At 55.9% G+C, this 21,380-nt stretch overlaps 13 protein-coding genes across 13 annotated transcripts; 8 read left to right on the top strand and 5 right to left on the bottom strand.

Annotated features, from left to right (window-relative positions):
- Nucleotides 1-17: 17 nt before the first annotated feature.
- On the top strand, nt 18-2,313 carry L969DRAFT_43502 (uncharacterized protein; the record flags this gene model as incomplete). The annotated part of the gene is made up of 5 exons (XM_014715345.1): nt 18-266; nt 319-807; nt 857-1,539; nt 1,593-2,022; nt 2,083-2,313. 5 exons carry the CDS (start codon nt 18-20, stop codon nt 2,311-2,313), a joined length of 2,082 nt encoding a protein of 693 aa, XP_014570831.1.
- A 111-nt stretch (nt 2,314-2,424) lies between these two features.
- Nucleotides 2,425-5,357, bottom strand: L969DRAFT_91664 (uncharacterized protein; the record flags this gene model as incomplete). Its single annotated transcript, XM_014715344.1, has 12 exons — nt 2,425-2,929; nt 2,991-3,097; nt 3,157-3,332; nt 3,413-3,462; nt 3,520-3,717; nt 3,846-4,030; nt 4,125-4,196; nt 4,250-4,326; nt 4,374-4,469; nt 4,518-5,054; nt 5,111-5,189; nt 5,247-5,357. The coding sequence occupies 12 exons, from the start codon at nt 5,355-5,357 to the stop codon at nt 2,425-2,427; spliced, it is 2,193 nt and encodes a 730-aa protein (XP_014570830.1).
- A 36-nt stretch (nt 5,358-5,393) lies between these two features.
- Nucleotides 5,394-6,934, bottom strand: L969DRAFT_605787 (uncharacterized protein). The gene is made up of 4 exons (XM_014715341.1): nt 6,763-6,934; nt 6,524-6,698; nt 6,276-6,469; nt 5,394-6,222 (listed from the first exon to the last, which is right to left on the bottom strand). Exons 1-4 carry the CDS (start codon nt 6,926-6,928, stop codon nt 5,846-5,848), a joined length of 912 nt encoding a protein of 303 aa, XP_014570827.1. The 5' UTR covers nt 6,929-6,934; the 3' UTR covers nt 5,394-5,845.
- On the top strand, nt 5,523-5,744 carry L969DRAFT_91663 (uncharacterized protein; the record flags this gene model as incomplete). The annotated part of the gene is made up of 1 exon (XM_014715342.1): nt 5,523-5,744. One exon carries the CDS (start codon nt 5,523-5,525, stop codon nt 5,742-5,744), a length of 222 nt encoding a protein of 73 aa, XP_014570828.1.
- A 226-nt stretch (nt 6,935-7,160) lies between the features above and the next one.
- On the top strand, nt 7,161-8,603 carry L969DRAFT_14405 (uncharacterized protein; the record flags this gene model as incomplete). Its single annotated transcript, XM_014714888.1, has 6 exons — nt 7,161-7,537; nt 7,588-7,699; nt 7,748-8,025; nt 8,082-8,264; nt 8,313-8,444; nt 8,492-8,603. 6 exons carry the CDS (start codon nt 7,161-7,163, stop codon nt 8,601-8,603), a joined length of 1,194 nt encoding a protein of 397 aa, XP_014570374.1.
- On the bottom strand, nt 8,542-9,337 carry L969DRAFT_56548 (uncharacterized protein). The gene is made up of 4 exons (XM_014715340.1): nt 9,285-9,337; nt 9,111-9,234; nt 8,901-9,055; nt 8,542-8,849 (listed from the first exon to the last, which is right to left on the bottom strand). The coding sequence occupies exons 1-4, from the start codon at nt 9,303-9,305 to the stop codon at nt 8,634-8,636; spliced, it is 516 nt and encodes a 171-aa protein (XP_014570826.1). The 5' UTR covers nt 9,306-9,337; the 3' UTR covers nt 8,542-8,633.
- A 79-nt stretch (nt 9,338-9,416) lies between these two features.
- On the top strand, nt 9,417-10,465 carry L969DRAFT_84065 (uncharacterized protein). Its single transcript, XM_014715339.1, has 5 exons — nt 9,417-9,550; nt 9,610-9,760; nt 9,809-10,025; nt 10,079-10,163; nt 10,213-10,465. Exons 1-5 carry the CDS (start codon nt 9,445-9,447, stop codon nt 10,305-10,307), a joined length of 654 nt encoding a protein of 217 aa, XP_014570825.1. The 5' UTR covers nt 9,417-9,444; the 3' UTR covers nt 10,308-10,465.
- Nucleotides 10,322-10,547, bottom strand: L969DRAFT_43810 (uncharacterized protein; the record flags this gene model as incomplete). Its single annotated transcript, XM_014715338.1, has 2 exons — nt 10,322-10,451; nt 10,510-10,547. 2 exons carry the CDS (start codon nt 10,545-10,547, stop codon nt 10,322-10,324), a joined length of 168 nt encoding a protein of 55 aa, XP_014570824.1.
- A 30-nt stretch (nt 10,548-10,577) lies between these two features.
- L969DRAFT_84063 (uncharacterized protein) lies at nt 10,578-12,848 on the top strand. Its single transcript, XM_014715337.1, has 7 exons — nt 10,578-11,352; nt 11,403-11,667; nt 11,719-11,961; nt 12,012-12,502; nt 12,552-12,595; nt 12,652-12,724; nt 12,777-12,848. Exons 1-7 carry the CDS (start codon nt 10,608-10,610, stop codon nt 12,791-12,793), a joined length of 1,878 nt encoding a protein of 625 aa, XP_014570823.1. The 5' UTR covers nt 10,578-10,607; the 3' UTR covers nt 12,794-12,848.
- A 276-nt stretch (nt 12,849-13,124) lies between these two features.
- On the top strand, nt 13,125-18,060 carry L969DRAFT_14400 (uncharacterized protein; the record flags this gene model as incomplete). Its single annotated transcript, XM_014714887.1, has 4 exons — nt 13,125-14,555; nt 14,614-17,364; nt 17,417-17,884; nt 17,941-18,060. 4 exons carry the CDS (start codon nt 13,125-13,127, stop codon nt 18,058-18,060), a joined length of 4,770 nt encoding a protein of 1,589 aa, XP_014570373.1.
- A 184-nt stretch (nt 18,061-18,244) lies between these two features.
- On the bottom strand, nt 18,245-19,609 carry L969DRAFT_91655 (uncharacterized protein; the record flags this gene model as incomplete). Its single annotated transcript, XM_014715336.1, has 7 exons — nt 18,245-18,490; nt 18,536-18,607; nt 18,658-18,736; nt 18,797-18,875; nt 19,023-19,282; nt 19,345-19,503; nt 19,593-19,609. The coding sequence occupies 7 exons, from the start codon at nt 19,607-19,609 to the stop codon at nt 18,245-18,247; spliced, it is 912 nt and encodes a 303-aa protein (XP_014570822.1).
- A 71-nt stretch (nt 19,610-19,680) lies between these two features.
- On the top strand, nt 19,681-20,246 carry L969DRAFT_91654 (uncharacterized protein; the record flags this gene model as incomplete). The annotated part of the gene is made up of 2 exons (XM_014715335.1): nt 19,681-19,957; nt 20,005-20,246. The coding sequence occupies 2 exons, from the start codon at nt 19,681-19,683 to the stop codon at nt 20,244-20,246; spliced, it is 519 nt and encodes a 172-aa protein (XP_014570821.1).
- A 206-nt stretch (nt 20,247-20,452) lies between these two features.
- On the top strand, nt 20,453-21,371 carry L969DRAFT_91653 (uncharacterized protein; the record flags this gene model as incomplete). The annotated part of the gene is made up of 3 exons (XM_014715334.1): nt 20,453-20,974; nt 21,028-21,126; nt 21,180-21,371. The coding sequence occupies 3 exons, from the start codon at nt 20,453-20,455 to the stop codon at nt 21,369-21,371; spliced, it is 813 nt and encodes a 270-aa protein (XP_014570820.1).
- Nucleotides 21,372-21,380: the final 9 nt, after the last annotated feature.

Genomic DNA, 21,380 nt, shown 5'->3' with positions numbered 1-21,380 from the left:
CTAAGCTCTCACACGAGATGCCGCTGACGGTCAAAGGCGCCATGCCGAGCGCAAGCACGAGCGCGGCGCCAGACTGGCATCCGGCAGCGGCATACCACTGGCTCGATGCTATACTCAAAGAGCCTGGTCGCAACGCAACGTCCATGACAGCGGAGGGCGTCTTTGCGCAGCTGCAGAACATCTACCCGCCTGCTAAGCTCAGCGAACACTGTAGAATTGTCATGAGGAACACCATTGCCGACAAGCTTGCTCTTTTGACCCGCGAGGTGAAAGGCCATTGCTTCACTTGGCTCTGTCGCTAAGGCTTATCGCATGCAGCCAAGCACTGCTCCTCCCACACCTATCCAGCTGAAGTCGCTGAAGTCTACGCATGCGACTATGCCAATGTCTCAAGTCAAGCCAGCTTCCTCGCAGTCCTCTTCGCCAGGCAAAGATGTCAAACCAGATGCCACTTTTATCAAGAAGAATGCTCATCTACTCGATCACGACCCTGTCTCGCTGAACCGGGTAGCACAAGTCATCAAGTCACTTCTGCCTGCGCCTAATCAGAAGCAAGCGGTCAGAGATGTGGGTGCTATCGAATTTGGACTCGACAGAGGCACGCGCAATCGCGCCCCTCCAAAAGTGTTTGCCAACCTGGGCAAGTACGTCCATCACGACACTCGTGTTCAGCCTCAATCCTCGCAATCTGTGAAGCATTCTGCATCTGTCACTTCGCTCAAGACTGCGGCAGGGGAAGTTAAAGCAAAGAAAGCGCGTACCTCCTCTGTGCCGCCCGCAAAGGCAGGTCTCAAGGACTTTGGCTCGGTGAGTGTAGCACAGTTGATACGAATGCCTGATCTTACGCATTGCGCAGGCAAAGTCATCGCAAAAAGTCCGACCGTCATCCATTGTGAGCAGCAAGTCAAGCCGCCTGGGACCCGAGCTGGTGGACAAGCAAGGAAAGCTGCCGAAGAACGACGGTGCCTCTCCCAAAAAGTCGGCAAGCGCGCAGCAGCCGCCGAGCTCCAGCGTCAGAGCATTCCAGGCGATCAAAGATGTGACATCATGGATGAGCCATAGGAAGAAACCATCGGTGAAGAAGTCGACGCCGGTGAGCGACGATACAGGTGACGATACTCTTGATGAGAGTACCGAGAGTGAGTCTGGCGGCACGAGCGACGACGGTCCGCCCACAAATGGGCTCAAGCGTAAAGCCAAAGCAAAGTCTGGCGCGCCGGATCCCACGCAGAAGCCCAAAGGCGATACGAGTCTCGTCAAAGATGCCAAGAAACGTCCGCTTAGCATGCCGACCTTTGCAAGCCCAAAGGTACAAGCCGGCACAGCTAAGCCCGCTACTCTCATCAAGCAGTCCTACGTACGCCCACTCTCAAACAGTGTTGCGCCTGAAAGGATGGCACTATGCTCGTCCAGCGCAAAGCAAGTCCCACCTATCGACACAGAGGCAAATCGCCAGATGGTCGAACGAGCACTCCTTTGGCAGCCAAAGCTCACATCGCACGACCCGCTCGACAAACGTCGTACAAGTGCGGATGACGTGTCGGTGGTTCGCCTTGCTTTCCTGGTCGACGCTTACAGCGGGCTGTGTGCAGAGTTGGCGAGGATGACGGATCTGAAGATCCTATATTCGACCGTATCGCCTTGCACGTCAGTCGGGATGGTCGACTGTCTCCTGCGAGTAAGCAACTCAAGGCGAGCGAGACTGCCGAACGCGCCGTTGCTGCTGGCCAGCTGCCTTCTAAATCGACTAGCCCGATGCCCATGGCTGCTGCACCGGTCACATTGCCCGCAGCTGAAGATATGACAGCCAAGGTGAAGGCTCCTGCCCGTGACGTCAGCACAGACAAAGGAGAGAGTAGCGACGCAGATGCTGCCTATCCAGCGCAAAAGAGACCACCTTCTACGCCTTATCCGCGACCGACGAATTTTTCAGGTGATGAACCCACCGAGGCGCTCGCGGCAGCAACATCACCTGTCGAGTGCAGTTCGAACAATCACAATGGCTCGCCCATCAGAGAATCAGTTGAGGCATTCGTCGAGCCGCTGTTCCGAGCTGACTCCAATTCGCCTAATCCTGCGCAGTCTGCCTCCATATCCCCCTCGCTGTTTGAGCGTATCGAAGCAGCTACACATGGCGAAGAAGCTAGCACCACGCTTCGGACAGATGCCAGAATCCGGGTCATCTGCGATACGACAGAAGATGTCGACAGTGTAAAAACTGGCGAGAACGCCGTCTTGCCGGCTGCCAAGGCATCTCAAGCTAACGATCCCGGCGAACTCAAGACGGACACTGACGATCACCTCGCAGGCTGATGGTCTGCCTGCTTCCTAGTCTGAGACAGCTCTCGTATGCAGTAGATGAGCACATGTAAGCAACGTTGCTGTTGTTGACATTCAAAGACGCAATCTATCTCACAACACGGCTCACCAGCCTGACACTTTGCGTTGCGGCGGTGGTGAGGCGCTGCGCCTATTGAACCCACCCCTAGCCGGACCATTGTTGAGTCTTGCCATCCGGTCAGCAGACATAATAGGACCTCGTCGGTCTCTGTCGTCTCTCCTGTCATCGGGTGGTCCGTCACGCCTGTTCCTGTCGCTCGGTCTGTAGCGATCCGGACTAGCAGCGAGGAGCGTCTTTGGTAGCGAGGGAGCAGACTTTTCGTCGCCATGGCCAGGTCCCCAGTAGGCGACATCGATGTAGTCGCCAATAGCAAAGCGAGTCTCTTCGAGAGTCAATCTGGCAGTATTGCCGAGCTCCTCGTCTGACTTGCTGAGATCTCTTGCAAAGATAAGTGCGAGCTCTTTGGAAGCGTGGCAACCTCTACCGCGGTCGAAGTAGACTTGTCGTACGCTGTAGCGTAGCGGGATTGGCTTTGGGGCTCGACTGCTCAGCAGCAGAACGACGATATCTCGGATTGTCGTATCTCGCCTGACCAACATCGCAATGTACCACGTCAGTAGTGCATACAAGTACTTTCGTTGGAGCTTGCCATGTGTAGACTTGGTGCTCGTGTCGGACGGGTAGATTGCCTTCAAAATCGGACGGATCATGGTGTCGACCACTTTGGGCGAACACGCGAAGCAAGAATGGCGTGGTCTGCAAGTATGGCGCACTCAGTACATGCGCTCAAGCGAGACTGATAATCGAACGCTTGCCTGTGAATGGTCAATCTCTGCCTGCTCCGTCATCGTGGCAGACGGCTTCTCGCGCGAGACGGTCGCCGTACAAGACGCGCAGGAAACCTGAGGTAAATCAGATGACGCAAAATGCATCAATGGCAGCTCGAGCTCGAGCTCACGGCGCTGGTCTCTATGCAGCAACTCTCTTGAGGCTTTCTGGAGACGAGGAAGGTAGTCCCTCAGCACAAAAGACAAGGTGGGGAAGCAGACGCTATGCATTCTTTGTCACTACGCGCACGAAGTGAGGACTGACGGCCGCATATGGGTGTGTGCATGCTTGGTCTGCTCCGAAGAGACGAGCATGTTAGCAAGTGTATGTGATGACATAGAAGAGCAGACCGATGGAGACGCGCGTGAGAGAGACGTTTCGCTGGTGTCGCGTGCTTGCCTCCCTCCCATTCCTTGCCGTTCCTGTCGTCCAGCTCGAGCTCGATGCGCCAGAGTCGATGTCGAAAGTCCTGCACGCGATGCAGCGCAAGGAATGATGACAGCGGCAGACCGCCGAGCTCTTCAGTCGGCAATGCTGACGTGATCGCCCTATCAGATGAAGGATCTTAGGCTCTGCCTCTTCTTCTCGAATGACTTTTGCTTTCTTGCGAGCGCTGTCCCTTGCTGACGAGGGAGATAGACGACGAACTGCGTATACGTGACCTACGCTCCCTCACTTCAATGTACGCGGGCGATTCCAGTGGGCTTGCTCGAGAAACTCAAGGCAAGCAAGCGATGCATTGGAGCGCGAAGGTAAAGCTGCTGGTGACAAGATGGTCGAGACATGCTGGTACGGGTTGCAATCGTATGGTACACGGATGATACAGGTCAGATCGACTGTCTTGCTCGCGCTGAGACGCGACTAGATCGATTGGTTCCGAGTGGTATCGAGAGATAGCGACGATGAGCGGCGTCGAGCGAGGATCGCAAACGCCACCCTATAGAGATTATGAGACGAATGGCGCCGGCTGTACGAAAGCCCCAGCTTCCTTGGTCAACACAAAGTGATCCCAAGCAGCTATGATCATCTGGGAAGCTATACGCTCAGCTGATTGAACGAATGAGACGTGTGAGCACGTACGGATACGAAGGTGAAATGGTAGATTGATGTCCAGCCGATGAGCCAGCTCGTCTCCTTGCTGATCGTGTCCCAATCAGCTGCAAGCATGTCAGCGGATGAAGTGAGCATCAAGGAGAAGACCCACTTCGCATCTGATCACGCAGCTTGAGATATTCGGCCGTGCGGTCCGTCAGGATGGCGTCCACGCCCCACTTGGTAGCTTCTATCATCTCATTGCGTTCTGGCCGAGCCTGTCAGCTATCGCAACCCAAGACATTGCAAGACATACTATTGATAGTCCAGCAGTAGACTTCTTTGTTGGCATTCTTACATTCGCGTCTAAAGTCTTCGCCATCTTTTGTGACGAGGGCTGAAAAGTTGAGCGAGAAAGCCGAACACGCCCAAAAGTATTTGCGCGCCAGAGCGGTCGATACGCCGATGTGTGCCAGGCGAAGACTGGGTAGAATAGTGAGAGCAGGCTCGACGAATTTGTTATGCCATAGACCGAGGACCAGTCGAGGTGAGAGTGTAGTCTCAAAGTCGTCATATTGCCTGATGACCGAGTCCATCAATCTGAACAGTCGCTCGGGATCATTGTCGGGCTTGACATCGATGTTGAGGATGACATGGCGATTCTCGGGTCGCATGAGCATCTCGACTGTGGCTGCGAAAGTGGGTACAGGCTGCTTGGGTAGCTTGGTCGTTGTGACCTTGTCCACGCCATCAAGATAGGGCTGTCGCTTGACGAGACCTTTGCCGTCCGTTGTACGATCTAGAAGAGGATCGTGGAGCATCACGATGATGTTATCCGATGTGATATGGACGTCTGCGCCCGCAGAGATGAGCCTTTGCGTCTGATAGTCAGGCTGGGCGCGAACTTACCACTCTCAATGCCTTCAGCACCGTCTCGAATAGCGGCTTCGAAACTGGCCAAAGTATTCTCGGGATAGGCTGCAGATGCCTACAGACACATGCGGCACGTGAGCAGGCAGCATGCTGTGATGAGCGACGGGCTTACACCGCGATGACCCCAACATTGCGGCAAGGATCGTTCGGATGATGTGCTGCCGGTATCTGAACTCGCGCCGTCGTCGACTTCGATCTCCTTGGAGACCTTGAAGCCGAACATGATCGCTCTTTCTTCTTGTCTGGGGAAGCGCGCGAGGTAGATTGGGCGGCGGAGATGTCTGTTTGGTCCGATGTATCGGTTCTCGCGTGAACGTGAACGTGCTCGCCAAAGTATCGGATTTGTCTAGTCAATTGCGCTTAGTACTTGTCAACAACACGTCGGAGGATGGCAAAGAGGTGTATGACCGTCTTCTCTGCGTCTGGCTGGAGCAGAGCGGTGATGTCTCGCCCAAGGAAAAGCTCGCGCACGGTCGCTTCCTTGATGGGCTGCGCGGACACTTGCGAGTTCGGGATCCGACCGGATGGGTATGCCTTGCGCCTCGGACGACCTCTAGGGGATCAGACGAGCACGCTCAGCTTGCTCGATGGCCAAGCCAAGTCCATCTGAACCGCAACGTTCGAGGGCCCTTGCTATCTGGAATGCAAAGTGGCGATCTGCCCCCACGGGAAGCGCGCGCTATCGCATTGTATGACGCGGATAGATACAATTCAGCCTATGTAGTCTTTGAGCAAGGCAGCCTTCTGCCGCTCTACAATCATGGCCTCTATCTCTTCACTCGTAGGTAGGACAGGCGGCCGCAGCTCCTCTTTGGTAAGTATGGTGAGAATCTTGCCATGACCTGGCCCGTCATCGTCATCCGCAACTGTCTTGGCCTTCTTGCTGGCTTGGGATTTGGCAGCGCCGGCTTTGCGTTTGCCTTTTGTAGCCGGTTCGCTCGTCTCGTCCGCTGCCTCCTCGATGCGCTTCTGTATCGGCTTGACAGTGTCGATGGAGATATAGCGCGCTTTCGGTAATGACGGTATGTCGAATGCTGTACTGTCTGCGCCAAGTAGTTCTGCTAGCGTCTCGAATGAATCTTTCCAGTCTAGAAGTGCACAAGCATGAGGACTTCAATTCAATGCTGAATAAGTGACTTACCCTCTGCTTCCTCTGTTTGCTCATACGCGAGCAATGCCGGATCACTCTCGTCCAAGTCGCCATAGTATTCTGGGCCTTGCCCGTCGAAGAGCGAGAACTGTGGTTTCGAGAGTGCTGCTAGCTCTTCGCGTTCTTTCGCTAGGCCATCGAAGAGCTCCTTGACGCCCGGTAGCTCTTTCGCGCGTCCAAAGTATCTGCGCAATAGGATCTGAGCAGCTGCGCTTGCCGACGTGCAAGCTTGTACATACTTGTAGCCTCGTGTACCCGGTACTTCTCTGCCGTCCGCATCTGTAGTCGCTTGCGCTGCTCGTCTGTAGTTTGCCCCTCCGAGATTGATGATCTGGTTCTCCCAATGCCACTTCTCTCTGAGGAGCCTATTGATCTCGTCGTTCAGATCCCGCACTTCGTAGTCAGTGAGCCCGCCTGTGTAGCCAATGCGCCATCAGTCTGTCTGCGCATACTGGCCTGGCCGTCAGCCGAGACGCACTGTCTTGTATCTTGGACACTTTTCTCGATACCTCGCGCAAGATCTCTCCTCGCCATTTCTCGCAATGCCGTAAGTCGGTACACTGGCTTGCGATCTTGGGACGCCTGTCTGATCTGTTGACGAGGCCGAGCTCCATCTGCTTGCTCTCCCTGAACCGGTAAAGCATCGATCTGTGGTGGTCCTGTCAGCGCTGCACTGGGTGAGCATCCTGCTCGCGTACTGTGACTTCTCCTCATTGCGAGCCTGTCGTAGACAGCTATATCAGCGCTCTTTCCTACAAAGGCTGATGTGCTGTCGCTACGCACCATCTTGACTTGATCGACTGTGACGAGAGGGGCAGCAAGCCAAAGTCGAAGTCACCGCGACGTGGAGTTCCTCACCGGCCTCACCGCGGCAGCATGGCCGTGCAGCCTTTGCTCATCATCTTGGTCTACATCCACGGCTTCAAGGGCAATGACAACACATTCGAAGGCTTCCCAGCAAGGATCAACTCCATCCTGAGCGAACAGTACGCCAGTCGCGGCACCATCGTCGAATCGCTCGTCTATCCTGCCTACCAGACTCGAGGCGAGCTGGGAGCAGCCTGTCTGCTCTTCCTCGAATGGCTGCATGCACAAGTAGCGGAGAAGGAGCTTCAACATGCTCCTGCGCTGTCTGCCAAAGCCAAAGGCAAAGCGAAAGAGGATCCGATCACATTAGACGATGACGCTGCGTCTCCGCCAGATCCTACGCTCGGCGACCGTCCAAAAGCTAGTGTAGTGCTCTGTGGTCACAGGTACGTCTTATGCGCAACTCGCGCATCGCATTCGATGACTTTGCATGCAGTATGGGCGGACTTGTCGCCGCAGACTCAATGCTCAAGGTTGTCGATGACTACAAAGCTGCCGGCACGCCGCCATGGCCTGATATCCTCGGCGTCATTGCTTACGACACCCCTGTACGTACTCACCTTGTCGTCATGCACCGTGCTGAACGTGCAAGGTAGTACCTCGGACTACACCCGGGCACTTTCGCAAATACAGCAACAGAATATGCGAGCTACGCGACGCAAGCTCATTCCGTCCTGACTACGCTAGGATTGGGCTGGGGTGCTCTGCAAGGTTTGAGAGGGACGGGATCGAGCGGATCAAAAAGTGCGCCTGCGAACACAAGAGCTCCTTCACCCGCCGCTTCGACGTCAATGACCAACTCGACGACGGCCGAGACGGAAGAAGACAAGAAGCGATCGTACGGCTGGGCGGGCGCAGCGATTGGTGCAGCAGCGTCAGCAACTCGTCATTGGAAGCTCGACTATGTGCTGAGTGCAAAGAGATCCACAGGGTTGCCACTGCTGGCGGTGTTGCTTGGTACCAGCGACAAAGCATTGTCGAGGGCAGCACATGGGCAACGAGCTGGGTCACAGATCATCTAGAATTCGTAGGCGCTCTTTGGAAGCCCGAACCTCTTCGAGCGCGGCTCGACCAAATCGCCGCCGTGCAGAAAGATGGCGTGTTCTTTCATTGGTCTGTCTCGACTTGCTCAAGAAGAGCTATGCTGACAGGCTTGCACAGCTACTATACTCAGCTGCCGACAACGAGCACAGGCACGAAGCGCACCTTCATCAATTTGCCTCCCAGCACCTCGCCCGTCTATGATCACTTCACGCCCAATCTGAACACCAAGGTCAAAACCGAAGTCGATGCGTATGCCCACCCTCGCGCATGGAGCGCACACACTCACAGTGACACAGGCACATCACAATGTTCAATCAGAAGAACGACGGTAGCTGGCAGCTGGGCCAGGAATCCGTCGCGCTGCTCACAGACTGGGTCGATCGGCGCACTCGTTCTCGTCAAATTTAGACCTTGTACTGTTGTCAACAAGTATGTACATCACTGAGCTGCGATACGTTCTGCTGTTGGCGCTTGCGCCTTGAGCTCTAATAATCTCTGAACGACGCTCTGCGGTCGCGCATCTGCTATTGTGTGTCGCTGTATGAAATTGGCTGCATGTGGATGCTCGGCATCAGGGAAGATCCTGAGCCTCTCTAGCCTCCTCTTGCGGAGCTTGTTCTTCGGCAGCATACCCGAGACTGCCTTTCTTATGATCTGTCATCGCCCGACTCAGCCTTTGCACGAGCAGGCGAGCCGCAAACGTACTTCGTCTGGCTTGCGTTGGAGCATGCGTCTGAAGGGAACCGCTTTGAAGCCGCCGGGATACATGGAATGCGAGTAGTACTCCTTCTGTTCTGCCTTGCGTCCTGTGAGGACGACACCTCTCGCATCCGTCACGACCACATAATCGCCGCAATCGACTGTGAAAGCCCACAGAGTTGAGCTGGAAAGCTCATGCACATACATATGTCGCACCTGAAGGGTCCCAGATAGGCTTATGCTTGCCCATGAGCAGGAGAGCCGCTCTTGCTGCTGTCCGACCGAGCACATCGTCGCGCGCAGAGATGTGATGCCAGGATCGCGCCCAAGCGAGCGTTGTCTGTGCAACGCAATGAGTGTCGCAGGTGTCGTGAGCAGCAGAAGCCTTACATTGCCTATGAATTGAGACATCGGCTGCGCAAGACAGTGAGCCTGTGGAGCTGGGGCGCGCGACGAAGTCAAATCCCAGATTCTGTTGATTTAATTCAAGACAGTGGCTGACCGCGAGCCTTGAAAGTCACCGAGTTTCGAGAGCAGCCAGTCAGTCAAGATGTCGAAGATCTCAGCGTCAAGCGTACGAGGATCCATGAACGAGTTGCTCACTCAGTCAAAGGGTGACAAGAAGCGCAACTTCACCGAGACTGTCGAGCTACAGAGTGGGTCCCGCTTTTCCCCTCGAGCGACGACGACGCTGACTCTGCGTTTTACACTGCAGTCGGACTGAAGAACTACGATCCTCAGCGTGACAAGCGTTTTGCGGGCACGCTCAAGCTCCCCCATGTCCCCCGACCTCGCATGACCGTCTGCATTCTTGCCGACGCTGCCGACATTGATCGTGCAAAGCAGATCGAGCTCGAGTACATGAGGTGGGTCTGACAGTCTATGAGTCCTATGTAGCTCATGCCGAAGCACAGCGTCGATGACTTGAAGAAGATGAACAAGCAGAAGAAGATCATCAAGAAGATGGCAAAGAAATACGATGCTTTCCTCGCCTCCGAAGCGCTCATCAAGCAGATCCCTCGTCTGCTCGGCCCCGGTCTCTCCAAGGCCGGCAAGTTCCCTACGCCTGTCTCGCACAACGAAGATCTCTCGCAGAAGGTGACCGATGTCAAGTCGACCGTCAAGCTCCAGGTACGACAATCCTGTCCATCACCTTACGCGAGCTAACGATGGATCGCTTTCAGCTCAAGAAAGTTCTGTGCATGGCCATCGCTGTCGGTCACGTCGACATGACGGACGACCAGCTCGTTGCCAACACAATGTTGTCAGGTGAGCACTTTTCTGCTTCCGCTAGATTCCACTCATTTCTGCGCTCCAGTCAACTTCCTCGTCTCGCTTCTCAAGAAGGGATGGCAGAACGTTGGATCGCTCCATGTCAAATCCACAATGGGACCTCCCCAGCGTATCTTCTAAGTTGATACAAAAGATCAAGGAGATAAGAGTCCCATCCGACGCACCATAAGCACCTCGTACGCTGATACCCTTATCGAGCTGGCCTCACCTTGTGCGAACAAGGCGCTGTTCGATAGAGGGGAGCCGGATCTCTGTCCATTGCATCTTTCGTTGACTCCTGCAGCAGCGAATGCGCACTCGCCGCGAGATTGCGTCGTGCCACAGGCTTGATCTGAAAAATGAGATGTGCGGCCGAATCATTTGACGCGTGTGAAGGAGACAGTTGGGCGGAAAAAGTTGTGGCAGCCATTAGAAGCAGCTATGGCACCGTCGGCATCGAAGCAGAAGCGCCTAGCCGCCAAGAAGGACAAGGCGAGCGGCACAGACTCGCCTTCGACCACGACTGGCAGCCCGTCCATGGCGAGCTCGGCCAATGGCACGCCCATGACGAACTTGTCGACCAATACTTCTGCAGAGGATCTCTCAATGGCAAAGCTCAAGCTGGCCACTGATCGTTCTGGCTCCGGCGTGCTCGTCAGTGACGGTCAGAGCCGTGACATTCATATCGAGAGCTATACGCTCTCTTTCCACGGTCGTCTCCTGATTGAAAATGCGAGCATCTCACTCAATTACGGTCAAAGATACGGCTTGCTGGGCGAGAACGGCTCCGGCAAGACGACGTTCCTGGAATCCATCGCTCACAGAGACGTCGAAATTCCCGAACATATCGATATCTATCTCGTCCAGGGTGAAGCAGCGCCTTCGGATGTCAACGCGCTCGACACCATTGTCGCCTCTGCAAAGGCGAAAGTGGCAAAGATCGAGAAGGAGATTGAAGAGATGTCGATTGCCGACGTGGTCGATGACCTTGCGCTCGAGCGGAAATATGAGGAGCTCGAAGAACTCGACCCCAACACATTCGAAGCAAAAGCGGGTTCAATTTTGCACGGTCTCGGGTTCAGCCAGCAGATGATGGGCAAGCCGACAAAGGACATGTCCGGTGGTTGGCGTATGCGTGTCGCGCTCGCTCAAGCCCTCTTTGTGAAGCCTCACCTCTTGCTGCTAGGTTGGTTGCGCGTCTTTGCACTCATGAAAGTTGCTCATGTGTCGTGGCAGACGAGCCCACAAATCATCTGGATTTGGAAGCTGTCGTGTGGCTTGAAGCGTATCTTTCGACCTACAATCACATCCTCGTCTTCACCTCGCATTCCCAGGATTTCATGGACTCTGTCTGTACCAACATCATGGACCTCACCCAATCTCGCAAGCTCAACTACTACAGCGGCAACTTCTCGACCTACGTACGAACAAAGACGGAGAACGAAGTCAATCAGATGAAGGCGTACGACAAGCAACAGGAAGAGATTGCCCACATCAAGAAGCAAGTCCTCCGTCTTTTCGACCAAGACAAGAGCTAATGACCGCCTTCCAGATTCATTGCAAGCGCAGGTACGTATGCAAACTTGGTGAAGCAGGCAAAGTCGAAGCAAAAGATCATCGACAAGATGGAGGCAGCCGGCTTGATCGAGAAGGTGACGATACCGAAGCAGCTTCGCTTCCACTTTGACGACGTACGAAAGATGCCGCCGCCTATCATTGCTTTCAACGATGTCGCCTTCTCTTACGATGGCAAGAAGGAGAACTACCTGTACAAGGATCTTTCTTTCGGCATAGAGTATGCTCCATCGATTTCTGTTTAGCCTGCGTATGCTGACATGCAGGCAGCATGGATTCTCGAGTGGCTATCGTCGGACAGAACGGCACGGGCAAATCGACTTTGCTCAACCTGATCACTGGCGTCCTCATGCCAGTCGAAGGCTCTGTCCAGCGTCATGCCGGTCTGAAGCTCGCAAAGTACAGCCAACATTCGGCTGATCAGCTACCATATGAAAAATCTGCGATTGACTACTTCGGCGCGCTCTATCACGAGAGGTTCCCAGAACGTGATACGCAAGCCTGGCGAAGCCAGCTCGGCCGATTCGGTCTCTCCGGTGCCCATCAGACGGCACCCATCAAGCAATTGTCGGACGGATTGAGGAATCGTGTCGTCTTTGCCCAACTTGCTCAGGAACAACCTCACGTTCTCTTGCTCGACGAGCCGACAAATCACTTGGATCCTGGCTCGATCGATGCACTCGCTCAGGCCATCAAGGACTTTGAGGGCGGTGTCGTCATTGTCAGTCACGACTTCAGACTGATCAGTCAGGTCGCAGAAGGTGGGTCTGCAAGCTTTCATTGAGGAATCACGCTGACCTCCTATTGCAGAGCTCTGGGAGGTCAAGGATCGCAAGATCGTCAATCTGACGAGGGTGAGTCGAGTGCGCATCACTCTGTGTACAAGATTGACTAACGCTATCCGACACAGGCGGATGTCGATATCATCAAGTACAAGCAGCAGCTCGTCGAACGGTCAAAAGCTGCTCTGGAAAAGGCCAAACGTGCGCGGTCTCTCGTGACTATCTACGCTGGAGCTGATCTCTGGAGCTGCAGTGACCGGTAAGAAGTGAGACACTGTTGTACCCGCGACGCAATAGAGACTGTGCTTGCACACCCGGTCGCGCGAAGATATGATGGATTCTGAGCTAATAAGTGTCGACCCGCGTGTTAGTGCGCCCGCCGGCGATCGCCCACAAAAGAGTTTTGACGTCAACCAGCCATATTATTTCTAGTCCGAGCTGGCACAGCTGAGGGCATCTCGTCAGGCGGCTAGCTGATCGAGACACCGCCATGACAAGTCTTTAGCCTGACACCCATTCACGCACCCAGTCAAAGCGCACGAGGCGACCAGAGACAAGTCCGAAGGCAAGGCGGAGAGTGAGACAAAAGGAGATAGCCAACATGCCGAAGCCAAGCTTGTACAGCAGCTTGGTCAACAAGCCGACGACCAAGTACTCGGACTACTACCAGGATGATCAGACTGGTGAAGGCAGTCAGTATGGCTCTAGCGTGAGAAGGACGACCTCGAGAGCGGGCTCGATACGCTCCGTTCGGTCTAACAACACCTTTCGAGACTTCATCATGAACGCCAATGCCGGCAGACAGAGACAGGACGACGAGGGCTCAGTCTATGACGATGCACGGAGCATAGCCTCCTCGACCTTCTCACAGCGTCAGCACAACAACCTCGTCAGATCCTCGCAATATGGCACCGCACCTCAATGGCAGCCCGCACACTATGGCCGTCAGACCAAGCGGGCCGGATCTCAGGCTGGCGATGACAATGCATCGATCTACTCGTTCGAGTCCTACAAGTCGGATGCAGAGCGATCCATTGCCTCCTTCCACAGCAGACTATCCAAATCTGGCTCATTCGCTTCAGGTCGGCCAGGCAGCCAGGCAGGCTCCCAATGGCAGTCACTCGGAGCTGTTGGACCCTCTCTCGTCTCGATACCGCCAAGCAGCTTGTACAATGGCAAAGGACGGAGGAGCTCGGCCAGCAAAGGTCTCAGTAGATCTTATTCTGGCAACACCGGATACGCTACCTCAGTGGCCGGCAGCTACACCAGTGGGATCTCGCAGCGAGGCGTGCCATCTACAGCACCGCCTTTAGTCCTGCCCTCCAGCAACGTACCGTCGTCGGCTTCGTCGAGCGGGGGTTTCTTGCGCAGAAAACCAAGCGAACCCAGCAACTTGACTCGTATACCCAATCGCAACCCTGTCAAGCCAGCTGGTGTCACCATTCTGCCCACAAAGGAGCAGATCCGTCAATCTGTGCTCAACGTCGGTCTGCCACCCGCGGCCATCCCACAGGCTCAGACGATCGATATCAATCCCAGAAAAGTCAAGAGCAAGCGAAGCAACACCAGCCTGCAACACAAGACCAGCCTCTCCTCCGTCGTCGAAACGCCTTTGCCAGCACAAGCTCCAGCTCGTCAGGCTGCAGCCCAGCCGACGCGAGTCTATGCCTCAGCCGCTCCTGCTCCGGCTCAGGTCTACGCGCCCAAGCCGGTCGCTGCCGCCTCGCCCGCAAAGTATGTGCCGCCACCGCCTCCGGTGACACCGGCCGAGTCTGTAGCGCCCACGACCTACGTCGTGCCGACCGTGTATGTTCCTCCGCCAATGGCAGTCTACGCCCCCAGCATGGCTGCTCCCATGCCCGAACCAGAACCAGCACCTGTCGTGGCAGCACCGCGAGCAGTGTCGACACCGCCTACGACCGTCACAGAGCCCGCGTTCGAGCCTGCAGCGGTTGTGGAAACGCCGATGGAGGACGAGACAGATGATCTCGAGCAATGTTTGACTGAATTCACGGAGAGCGCGCATGAGAGGGTAAGTACACGTCTCGTCGAGCATCGAAGTACCGCTGACGTTCGATGGTTGCTCGCAGACACCTGAACAGCTTCTGAGAGCGCTGACGCGCGCCGGTCTACTTCATCGCGTAATGGAAGCAGTAGAAGAGGAGGACGAAGATGCTGTGGAGGAGCCAGAGGAAGCGATCGTCGAGGAACCTGTTGCGCCCGTCACTGCCAATCGACCCAAGGTCATTCGACCGACAGGCATGGTGGCAGCAGCCCAAGAGGAGCCTGCCATGCCTGTGCCCACACAGTCGATCAAGAAGCGCAAAGCCAAATCGCCCTCGCTCGCTCGTTTGCTACGCGAAGTCTTCGCGGCTACCACAACCAAGCCTTCAAGTCCACCTTCCTCCCCTTCGAAGCGTGAACCCGAGAGTGCTGTCAACACGCCGACCAAGTCGCCTCTTGCTACCTCTGGATCGCTTCCCACCCTTGCAGATCTGACCTCGAGGAGCGCTGCCAGCGATGCGCACCCGCCTGCAACTGATCGCGCTACGAGCACTGCTGCGCCTGTTATGCTTGCGACGCCCGAGCAGACCCAAGCGGCGTTGACCCCCTCACCGGTGCCGTCGCCATCGCCGTCTTACACGCCTAGTCCTGCAAACGAGCCAGAAGAGCGCAGAGGATCGGTCATCTGGCAGAGCTCGACCGCTAAACCCAACAACTTGCTGCAAATGACCCTCATCGAGGCTACGCATCACAGCGCGAGCAGAACAACCCTTCATGGCCATATCACAGTGCGGCCCGATTCGCACATACGCGAGATTTCAGTGCGCTCCACTACAAATTATTGGGCCACATATCTGGACTCGATTGCCCAATCTTCCTCGTCGGGCACTTGGGTGTTTGACCGCGCAGTCGAACACGCTCCCACGACTCTGCAGCTTGCGATCAGATACATTCTCGACGGCTCAGATGCAGAGCACTGGGATAGCAACGGCGGGCAGAATTATCATGTCTACGTTCCCGCGGATACATCAGGCCTTGCAGACTCTGCACAGGTCTCCACGCCCACTCAAGTCGAAGCGCACACTCCTGTGTCTGTTGTGGCAACTCCGAACGCGGTCGCAGAAGCGCCCGAGACGATCTCTACACTTGCACCGGACGTCAATGAGCCCAGCGACACCAGGCAATCGAGTCCGGCATTAGCTGGCTCAGGCTTGACTAACGGTATGTCATCAAATACCTCTGAGGTCTCGAATCGCTCCGAGACAGAGACGCCGACGACTACGCCTGCGTCTTCAGAGCGAAGCTCGACTCTCGCAAAGCCTATACCAGGTCTTGCGACATTGTACGCTCTTCCTCGCCAGACCTCCGCGCCAGCACAGAAAGCCGACAATCCTCGGATCTATCTCACCCGCACAGAATCAGATCGTGCTGCGATGCTCGAACGAGGTGTAGATCCCGCTGCGCCTGTCGAAGATCATGGTAGAGAGATCGAAGTGACATCCGTACAACCAGGTACACGCAAGCTCGACAGCGGGCCTCAATCTCTCGTCAACGATCGCTTGCCAAAGTCTAAGGCCCGCCAGACCTCAGCGTCCTCGGTCGCGTCGTCTGTCTCGTATGCTCCCGTCAGTGGTGCTAGGTTGCCTCGCGCCACGCATGCCAGCATCATCGCTGCCAGCAATGGCTTGCCGCTACAGCTCGAGCCAGAGACCGCCGAGAGGCCTGTTGGTCATACCGCGCAGTCGCACCCGTCATCACGAAGAGGCTCGTCGTCTGGCGAAGACTCTCGCGGGCCCTCATTGGATGCTTGGTCTCCAAATCAATCGCGACAAGGCAGCGTCTCCGGAGGTAGCGTGACAAACGAGGCGTTCACATTTAAGCGGCGCAGTCAAATGACCAACGAGCCCTCTGCACTGGCTAACGAGACCTCAGCATCGCCTTCTCCAGTCGGCCGCGCAGCCCGCTCTCCCGCGACCTCGGCTGGTCCGTCTAGGCAAGCTTCTCTTCATCAATCGCCGGAAAGGTCAGAAGTCGACGGGTTTACGCATCACGATGACTCGAGCGAGGAGGAAGAGGATGAATACGAAAGCGACGAGGAAGACGAGCAAGTCAGCGCATTACCTAACGACGCAATGTCGACGCCCTCTGTCAGAACGACTGGCGGGCTCACGACGGCAGGCATTGGCGCAATGTCTGTGCCCCTCGGAGCTTATCGACCTGCACGAGACCCCAAGAGAATATCGTACCTCATGGCCGAAAAGATCAAAGGCCCTGCTCAGACGATGTGCGCATTGACGATCACAAGCAACGCTGCACTGTCCTTAGCGCAGCCCAGCTTCGTTGACAAGGTCTTCGCTTCACCTAAGAAGCAGCCCGTCGGTGCGGCAGCCTTGCCGCCACATCTCGCTGGTAAAATGAATAGTGGGCCACTTGTCGAGCTCACAAACCTGGCCGAATCGCCTAAGAAACTGAAGACGAATCAAGTACTCGTGCAAGTCTTTGCTGTCGCTGTCGACTTCTGGGATCAACATCACGTCAACAAGCTTGGTCAAAATCCGAACAGTCACGGCTTCATCCCAGGCAGAAGCTTCTGCGGGAAAGCTGTCGAGGTCGGTATGGACGTCACGCGTATCAAGAAGGGCGATTTCGTCTACGGTTTAGCTGAGCTCAAGCAAAGCGGTGCCCTTGCGGAGTACTTGACGGTCGATCGCGGTCTCATCGCCCATGCTCCACAAGGTCGGCTCAGTCTTGAACAGATTGCAGCTCTGCCCCTGGCCGGCGTCGCGGCCTATCAAGCTATGAACGAAGTCTGCGCCGATCTACCACGCGGTTCAAAGGTGCACCCGTCGCGAACTCCGATGAGACTAAAGCTAATCCGGGAGCACGCAGATCTTGGTGTTGAATGCTCACGAAGGTGTAGGCGCCATCGCCGTCCAGCTAGCGATCTCCCTTCGTCAGAAGGCGGACCTGTGGATCACTGCGCAAGTGCCAGAATACGTCACCGAAGCGCAGACATTCTGCCGGGCTATCGGCGCTTCCGAAACACTTCAGGACGAGCCTTTGGCGGTCATCAATTCGCTGCACGAGTCATCGTATGACGTCGTCATCGATACAATCGGCGGCCGTCGCATCTACGATGCGTCACGACGTATTTTGCATTCCCAGAACTCCACCTTTATCACCACGGTCGGCGAAAGTCTGGCTGTGGCCAGTACGCCATCCTACTGGAAAATGGGCTTCAAGCAGATGCGCCGGGCATGGGTGAAGAAGGGCTCAAAGCGCATCAACTATCTCATGCCATCTCTTGACGAACGAGAGGACTGCCGCGAGGCACTCGATAGGCTCCGTGTCGAAGTGGTTCGTCTTTGCATCATCAAGACCATTGTTGCACTCGTGCTGATCTACCTGCGCAGGATCGTCGACATCTCAGCCCCGTCGTTCGCCGAGTTCTTGGCTTCGAAGAAGGCGGCAAAGCGTTCGAAGATCTCGTCGAAGAGAATCTTGGCGGCATCGTCATCCGCATTCTCGACTGATACCACCGCATGCACTTATTATTCACGACACAGCCTCGCATTCTTGATTCTATGGACTTTCTGCCTTGTCTGCCACCTCACTAGTACCGCAGACATGGATGTAGCATCACTATTAATCTAGCCATAGCACAATACACTAATGCATCCTACGTGACGTATAAGAAAGATAGAAAGTGTCCATTCGTTATCGTTGCTGTTGACGACATGCATTGCTAGTCTGTCTGCGTCCGGGCGGATGCGGGATATCGACGGGTGTGTGAGAGTGTGTGTCTATGCCATGAGAGCAAACGCGATGCCAGCGATGAGGGTCAGGCCGAACGCGGTGCTGGCCGTGCGAGACGCGCCAGAGGTAGATGAGGAGGAAGTGGTGGGGCTCGAGCCAGAAGCGGTCGTGCTGCCGGCCGTGCCAGCGCTTGTGGTTGCGGCAGATCTGCGTGAAAAATCAGTATGATCGCAACTATATGGCTAAGAGAACGTACGATGCGCTTGAGGTAGCTGCGGCAGATGTCGCGCTCGAGCTAGCTGAGGCATTACCGCCGATGGTGACCTGACGTATCGAAATTCAGCCTTGGCCTTTTGTAACCCGGCCGGACTCACAGGTGCGGAGTAAGAGAGTGCACCGGTCCCGTCACGTAGAGCAAGTGAGATGTAGGTGCCGCTGGGCAGATCGACGTTCCTGGCGAGAGAGATCGTCGTGTCAGTGTGCATATAGGTGAGCCTGCAGGTCGAGACTTGCCATGTGTACGAGCCTGCAGCTGTCTGGGTAGGGAAGGTCTCGAGAGGGGAGGCCGATGTGTCGGCACCAGGCAGGACAGCTGTGAAACACGGACAGGACAGTCAGCACGACTGCGAGTTTGCGGCAGAGGATGAAAGCGACTTGCAGATGTAGTACGGCGCTGTGCCCTGAAAGCGGATCGATGTCAGCTGCCATGTATGTGGAGATGAGCAGGGCCCCAACGTACCCCGTTGAAGGTGATCAAAGCGGGCTGACCGCTGATGAGTGAGGGCGTGTTGATCACAGCTTGTGCGAGGATGGCGGGCACGCAGCCCACAAGGGCAGCGACGGCGAAGACTTGCTTGAACATGATGGTGTGATGTCTGGCTTGTCAAGTGAGGTGGCAAGGACGTGTTGTGACGTTGGCCAAGGATGAAAACTGCGCTTGTTTTCTTTGAAGCGTAAAAGAGTGGCGTGTGCTCGTTTGGGTGTACGTGTTCTGGACTTCTGACCGACCGATGAAGTAGGTCAACACTGATGATACGTCGGGCGACGATGGGCCTACTTACGATGCAAGGCCTGATACCGAAAATCGAAAAGCAAAGCTGATGTTGAACGTAGAACGCGGGCAAAGGCGCGTTGAGACGCGTGAGAGAAAGTCTACTTGCCTACGTGGCGTGCGTCTGTGCCTCTGCGGGCTCTCGTGGTCGAGACGATCTCTCAGCGTCCTGCAATGCCAAGTGCGACCTATGAAGGGCCGAGACAAGAGCGATTTGAAGCCGTCGCTGTCACTATCACCGGCTGTGGTGCCTCGAACAAAGTGGACGAGATCATTCGTCAGAGAAACTCGAGATCTTCATCTATGATGCCATGCCGGATGGCAGCGGCTATAACCGAGTACGGAGATGGGTAGCTACACGCTCTTCGACGATATCGTGCACGCTCAGCTCGAATTGCCCATCGACAGTAATGGCATCACTGAATCGCCTCGTGCAGAGACACCTGTTCACAGTCACGGTACCTCGATGTTTACGATCCAGATGATGGCCAAGCCGGGAGAGGAGCTGCTATCTGCCTTCCTGCCGTGCCGATATTGCCGCATGTACGATCATCGTCGCCCAGAGTGCGCTAATGCGCCTGCATGCGACATATGCGGCGAGACCGGTCGTGCAACTCATGTCTGTCCAGCATGGGATAGCCCAATACCTTCATGACACTCATCGACACAGTCTTACCAGCTGCGACATGCGGCAATGTTGCGCCAGAGGTGGGAGAGGCATGCCATATCAAAGCGGCAGAGCAGCGTCAACAACGACAGCCAGGCGGCGTGACCCGCTGCATGTCCATGTACTGCGGCCTGCTGTCTGCAAAGAAGCACCTGCTTGACACGGGCACTGCGCCGGATCACTCGACGGTCACCGGTGAGACGTCCCCATACTGGCTTGCAGCGCGAGCCTCTGCAGCAAATTGACCGGGTATGCACGTATCTGTGACACAAGCATGACTGGGTGAGCCTGTTGTAGCTCAACACGGGTGGATAGTCGGGCACGGTGGGCATGCATCCCTCATGAGCGCTGAGCCACGCAGTCCGCGAGCGTGTCGCGCGTCGCTGCGAGGTTTGCCACAAGCACAGCACACCCAGTCAGAGGTTGAGGCTGCTAGATCCACTCCTACATCATGGACGGACTCTTGAAGATGGGCAAGCAAGCTTACGAGCAGTACCAGCAGTCCCAGGGACAGGGAGGTAACCCGGGTGGACAGAGCCAGGGCTACGGTCAGCAAGGAGGTCAGGACAGCTACGGTCAATCAGACGATAGCTACGGCCAGCAGCAGCAGCAGCAGCAAGGTGGCTATGGTCAGCAGAGCTATGACGGCAACAGCGGCAACTTCACTGGCTCGAACAACCAACAGGGCGACTTCAACGTCGGCGGTGGAGCTCATCTCAACAGACCGCACCACCAGGGAGGAGCAAACAGCTACGGCGGCGGCAATAACGATGACGGACCCGATCTCCAGCAGGCGGTCTCGCATGCTCAGAACAGCTACTCGGGCAACGATGACGACAACCAGATGTTCTCTCAGGCTGCGCAGCACATTCAGCAGTACGGCCAGAACACCGACGATCTCGATGAGGATCAGGCGATGCAGAACCACCAGCAAGTCTACAACCAAGGCAATGCCTCTGGCCAGTCTGCCAATGTACGTCACACTCGCCTTTGTCGGGCAGACGCGTGCTGACGGAGGAGAAACAGGCCATGGGCTCCGCTGCGGCCATGCAAGCCATCAAGCAGTTCACTTCAGGCGGTGGCTCGTCAAGCCAGAGCGGCGGTGGCTCATTCCAGTCCAATTTGGTGGGTCTCCATCAGGCACAGCGAGTAGCACCCCTTCTGAGAACGGGGGACAGATTGGTCAAGCGATGAGCGAGGCGGCGCGTCTCTTCGATCAGAATGGCGGCGGCTCGGGCGGCAACAAGCAAGATGCCATCAACTCTGCAGGCAGCACGGTCATGAAGATGCTCCTCAAGAACCAAGTCAGCGGTATGATGGGCGGCGGCGGCGGTAGCTCGGCCGGTCTCATGTCTCTCGCTTCAAAGTGAGCCTCGTTC

Source organism: Mixia osmundae (assembly GCF_000708205.1).
Source record: "Mixia osmundae IAM 14324 unplaced genomic scaffold scaffold_1, whole genome shotgun sequence".
NCBI classification, from domain to species: domain Eukaryota; kingdom Fungi; phylum Basidiomycota; class Mixiomycetes; order Mixiales; family Mixiaceae; genus Mixia; species Mixia osmundae.
This window is presented reverse-complemented; position numbering and strand designations above follow the sequence as displayed.